Here is a 6,038-nt window from a genome sequence, read left to right as displayed (position 1 = left end):
GTCCGAGTTTCATGCTCTTGTTCTCAAAGTAAGAGTTAAAAATTAAAAAATAATAATAATGAAACAATGTTTTTCAACTTTCTCAATGTAGATTTGAAGAATTAGAAAACAAGGTGCATTTTTATAATTATTTAAAAACATAAAATGAAAGATAAAACTACTTCCACAAGAAAAGAGTGTCAAAATTATTTATATTGTTGTTCAATGAGTTAAACAAAAAAAATTAACTAACTTTTTTTTTTTATCATTTTTCAAAAATTAAATATAAAAAATAAAAATATTTTTTCATAATTAAATGACCCTTAATTTTTTCCATGTTTTTTTTTCTTTTCGTTGATTTATTAATAAAAGAATTTTTTTTTAAAAAAAAGTGCTTAAGAAATTGTTTAATATAGTTATATAATATATATATATTCTACATAAATTTATAATATGCCAATCTAACTCGATTAACCATAGTTATTCTACGAGTCAAGTTGAAATCAAACAACTCACTAAAAAATTAAAAATTTGAAATTAAAACAAAGCTAGAAAATTACTAAAAGGCATTTTGGCTCAGCTTGGTTTGATTTTTCCATTTTTTTTTTGCTCACCTCTAATTTCATCCAATATGAAATAAATACGAGAGAATAATATAAATATTTTGAAAGTAATATTTGGTATATGTTAGTTTTATCTATTCTTTATTATAAATTCATAAGAATATTTTTGTTATTATTTATGTTATATTAATAGCTAGCATTTTTTTTTTATGTAAACTAATTATCAAATTGTTCTATACAATAATTTTATTTTTGAAAATAAACATTGACTGACCAAGTCTAGCTAAATAGAAAATCTTATCCATCATTTATGTTGTATAATTAGACTAGCGTATTATTTTTCATGAGTCAAAAGTGGTTAAGCAATGAATAGATTCATGTGTTCTTTGCTTTTTTTTTTAAAAAAAAAATCATAAAAATGTTTTTAATGTTTTATATAATCAATCTATTATTTATAAATAATGTACAATTTAACAAAGTAGGATAATTATGAAAACAATTTGTTTGATTTACAGTTTTTTTTAGGAAAGGTAAATTCATTAAAACAGTTATTTAACTCAATTAAATAACATAAGAAATTTAATATTATAAATAATTTTATGCATGTCAAAATCATACTCTATTATTATTATTATTATTATTATTATTATTATTATTCACCTTAAATGTGTAGCTATTCAATTATTATTACGCTTAGTAGCAGTTACTAAATGGTGTTATAGACATATTTAGGTTAATTTAGGGAAGAAAAAAAAAATAGGGAAATTTGCATTGAGCTGCTTGTAATGAATAGAGAATCTAATCCCCTGCAGTTCTAATGGGAGTGATGGCTGCAAGTTTGCCTACTTTTTCTTCATCTATTCATCTCATAATTAATTAACGAATGATAGAAATTCAAAAACGGACATGATGAAAACATCCTTAAAAGACTATTATTTGCATAATTCATTAACATTCCTAGAAAATCACATTTTTTTCAAAAATAAAACTCTAGCTATATCCCAGTTTCCATTGTCTTGTTTTGAAATCAGAGGGTCTGATACTTGCAAAATCATATAATTGTATTCAATATAAAAAAATAAGAAAATTTTTTTTCACTCTTAAATATGGCATGCCACACCAATTATAATGCAGTGTTAAATAGAAATTCTTGGTATAGTGAAAAAAAAAAAGTGATTTTAGAAAATGAGGACTAGAGATACTTATTTGTCATCTTTGGTAGAGAAAATAAACAAATTTATAACACTTGCATTTTATAAAGACATTTTATATATTTTATATACATATATAAGGGTAAACACTAGATCAATAAGATCATTGCCTTAAATCCAACATGTAAGGCCAATTTTTTAGTTGTACATAGACTTATAATTTATAAATAGAAGTCTGCAAAATTGTAAGAAAAACATAATGTTGGCAAAATTATAAAGACAACCCATCAGACCTTGTGTTGTTTTATTAAGTACTGAAACATGGACTTACTAATTACATTGACTCAAAGGAAAAATTTGAATACTTTGTATTTCAAGTCATCCAAGTACTGAAAATAGGCTAATCTGAAAGTCTTGCTAAATGCTAAAGGACCCAAAACTACCCAAAAACCCACCACAAATCCAAATGGCAAACCCATATAAAACCACTTCATGTCAATCCATATATCATGTTCCTCCTCCATGCCACCATTTGGTATAATTGGAACCGCATGATCATCATTTTTGGTACAATTATTTGCAAGTGGAGGGCCACAGAGGTCATGGTTGCCAATGAAACTGAGTGGACTAAAGGATTGGATTTGGGTGCTCAAAGGAATACTACCTAACAAATTGTTATATGACAAGTTTAAAAAATGCAAGAATGTCAAATTTGATATACCTTTTGGAATTTCACCTGAAAGTTGGTTCATTGATAAATCAAAAGACTCCAATTGTGTCATGCTACCAATCTTCTTAGAGATCATTCCGTGAAATTTATTCATAGACAAATTTAAGGATATCAAACCTTTGAGATGGGTCAACTCCGCAGGGATTTCTCCATATAAGTTGTTGCATGAAAGGTCCATGCTTGTTGTCAATCGAAGGATTGAACTACTATATTCATACTCCTGTTCCTTCATTGCTAGAGGTATTTTATATTCAAAGTATGCCTGAACATTACTAGAAAGATCAAATGTGAAGTCCCATGAATTATTTGGTTTGTTGACCATTGCGTTGAAGTCACCAAAACATTTTGGAATGTTTCTTGAGAAGTTATTATGTGCGAGGTCTAGGATTTGAAGAGACTTGAGAAGACAGAGCTTGGGCGGAATACTGCCACTCAACATATTTGAACGAAGGTAAATATTTCCTTTGAAATTATTGTTGTTCAATCTCAAGACCCCTAACTTTTTCAAACTCATCCAGCAATCAGGAAGTTCTCCCGAGAAAAGATTTCTGGATAGATCTATATATCTCAAATTCATTTCCTTCACTTTCCTTCTGCACAGGTGGGTAGTAATGGATCCATTTAAGAAAATTTTGGAAAGATCTAAATAATATAAAGTAGAAGACATGGGTGGCAACGTGTTTTGGATCTGATTTTGCGATAAATCCAAATAAGAGATCTGAGATAGGCTAGAGAACCAAGCAGGGATGACATCTAATATTGATGCATTGCATAGTTTTAACTGCCTGAGATTCTTCTGTGTTAGGACCAGAGGAGCCCATGGGTAGGCTTGATACACACGGGTGAACACCAATTTGACCCAAAAGCTCAAGCTAATTGGGTCTTGGGTCCATCCATGTATATAATCACCCATTATCCACTTAAATTTTCCAATGTGAGACAAACTCACAAGTGGAATTCTCAACAATCTCCCCCTCACTTGTGAGTTCCTGCTCCCCCTTGAACGGAAACTGTCTCCCTTCTGGGACAATTCTCCAACAGTTGCTCAAGTGGGCCTTACCACTGGCGTCTTACGTGCCTCAAATTGCATTTCACGTGCCTCCAAACCAATCCTAACTCCAACATCTTGACCCTATTCAGATCCATTCGCAGCCTAGATGATCCTTATTGGTCTCAGCCACACATTTGGTCCTCCAACTGTTAGCACGTTAGGAGAATTAGCTTCCCGTCTCGACTTTTACGATGTCGCTCACCTAAAGTTACGAACCGTTGGCTCTGATACCACTTGTTAGGACCAGAGGAGCCCATGGGTGGGCTTGATACACATGGGTGAACACCAATTTGACCCAAAAGCTCAAGCTAATTTGGTATTGGGTCCATCTATGTATATAAGCACCCATTATCCACTTTATTTTTCCAATGTGAGACAAACTCACAAGTGGAATTCTCAACATTCTGCGTTTCCAACCATCTAGGAAATTGAGGCCCCATGTGGCTTGAGCTCATTGAAAGGTAAAGGAGTTGAAATGATGGAATCCACTTGCGACTCACTTGCAAGGCCAACTGATTTAACTGATTAGCATAAAAATATTTCAGCCTCGTCAGATTTCCCAAGTGCACTTCTGAAATGGTGCCTTGTAAGGAATTGTTACTGATGTCAGCGTTTCTAATTTTGAGAAACTCCCAAGATTTTATGGAATACTCCCGTTGAAAAAGTTGGAAGAAATATCCAACTGCTTTAAGGATGACAATTTCCTTATTGACACAGGAATTTGACCAGAAATGGAATTAACAGAAATATTAAGATAGGACAAACTTTTAAATTCTGCTAATTGACCTAAGAGGTGATTATCACCAAACTCCAAAGCCTCCAGTGTCTCCTGGATGCATGAATTAGATGAATAATGTCCTAAAAATTCAAATATATCTCCATTGAGTTGGTTCCCTAACAAATGTAAAACTCTCAAATAACAAAGATTCCGCAAGGATCCTAGGATTCTTCCTTCAAGGTCATTGCCAGGTAGCTCGAGTTCCGTGAGTGACGTAAGATTCTCAATAGCACCTGAAATTGAACCTTGAAACTTGTCCCATGAAAAATGGAGGCTTCGAAGGTTAGTCATGCCATATAGCCATTCTGGTACTGTAGAGTTGAGCTCACAATAAGAAAGATCAAGCATTTGAAGAGTTGTCACGTTTTGTAGAGAGACAGGAATTGAACCCCTTAGGAAATAGGAGTTCTCCAGACTGAGTGAAAGAAGAGAAGGAAGACTAGAGAGGCAGCCCAATATTGAAGAATTGAAGAGGTAATATGAGAGATCGAGGGTGGAAAGAGAAGAAAAATTGGCGTGAGAAAGTGGAAGAGTGTTACCCAACGAACAATTAGATAAGTGTAAAGTGGATAAGGAAGGGAGCATGCTCATCACCTGTAGCCAATTACTTGATGCCTGGCTGAGATCCACATAACTCATGTCTAGAAACTCAATTGAGGTGAGATGAGAAATCCATCTTACGTCATCTGACGTAAAGTACAGATCATTATAATTTTTAGTTAAAAAATCATAATAAACATTGCGGCCAAGATCAAGATAATGCAAACTTGAAAGATTCCCAATTTGAGGTGGAATAGAGCCACCAAATCTTGCCAAAGACAGGTTAAGATATGTGAGAGAGGTGAGGGAACCAAAGAAATCAGGAATTTTAAGCCCTCCAAAATCATTGCGACTCAAGTCTAAGTGCTGGAGATGCTTCATTTGCAGCAATGAACCACTTATGTTTCCATCCAAACCATAATCGTAAAAATCATAAATAGGATTGATTGGATTGGAGAGGTTGAGATGGAGAACATGACTCGTAGTGTTGTCACACCGAACTCCTCTCCACCTACAACAATCTTCGCCTACCCACAAAAAGAGGCAGTTGGAAGGATCCCTGAGACCTTTTTTGAACTCGAGAAGGGCTTCTCTTTCCTCTACCCTACAATGGATGGCATTTGGATTTCCATAAGAGAAACTCATTGCCCCAACCCAAAAAAGCAACACCAAAACAACCACCAAAATTGCTGATGGGTGTGCATCCATTCTTATAGATGCATGCAAAGATCAAAGGCAAAATAAAAGGGCTTTTTTTCTCACTTGAATTTGAAGATGATGAGCAGTTTTTATTTATAGATCATGCGTATGTATGTTTTAATCTTCATCAGCTCTTTAATTCTAATTTGTCGGCAGATGCTAGGAAGGAAGCTACTAAGAAATTGATTTGTTGTTATGAGTCAAGTCAACATTGATTTGGCGTTGTGAGGGTCACAATCCAGGTCAATTTAGCGTAAAGACTACACTGCAGTACTAGTAGAATGTTTTTGTAAAGGAAAATGTTATTTAGCATACCAATTTAGCGTATGTACGTGGTAATCTTCATCACCTCTTTAATTAGAGAAAGAGACTCATTTTTCTTAAATGTTTATTGTTCTATACAATAATTCTATTTTTGAAAACAAACCTTGACTACCAAGTCTAGCTAAATAGACTAGTGTATTATTTTTTATGAGTCAAGAGTGGTTGAGCAATGAATGGATTAAGCTGCTCCTTGTTTATTTTTTTTTATATAAATTTTATAAAA

The 6,038-nt window shown here is 33.2% G+C and overlaps 1 protein-coding gene across 1 annotated transcript; it reads right to left on the bottom strand.

The window, feature by feature from the left end:
- Positions 1-4,114: 4,114 nt before the first annotated feature.
- LOC131146732 (receptor-like protein EIX1) lies at positions 4,115-5,500 on the bottom strand. The gene has a single exon (XM_058096489.1). It carries the CDS (start codon positions 5,498-5,500, stop codon positions 4,115-4,117), a length of 1,386 nt encoding a protein of 461 aa, XP_057952472.1.
- Positions 5,501-6,038: the final 538 nt, after the last annotated feature.

This window comes from Malania oleifera, chromosome 13 (assembly GCF_029873635.1).
Source record: "Malania oleifera isolate guangnan ecotype guangnan chromosome 13, ASM2987363v1, whole genome shotgun sequence".
Classification (NCBI taxonomy): Eukaryota; Viridiplantae; Streptophyta; class Magnoliopsida; order Santalales; family Ximeniaceae; genus Malania; species Malania oleifera.
Note: the sequence above shows the minus strand (reverse complement) of the source record. Positions and strands in the feature narration are given on the sequence as shown.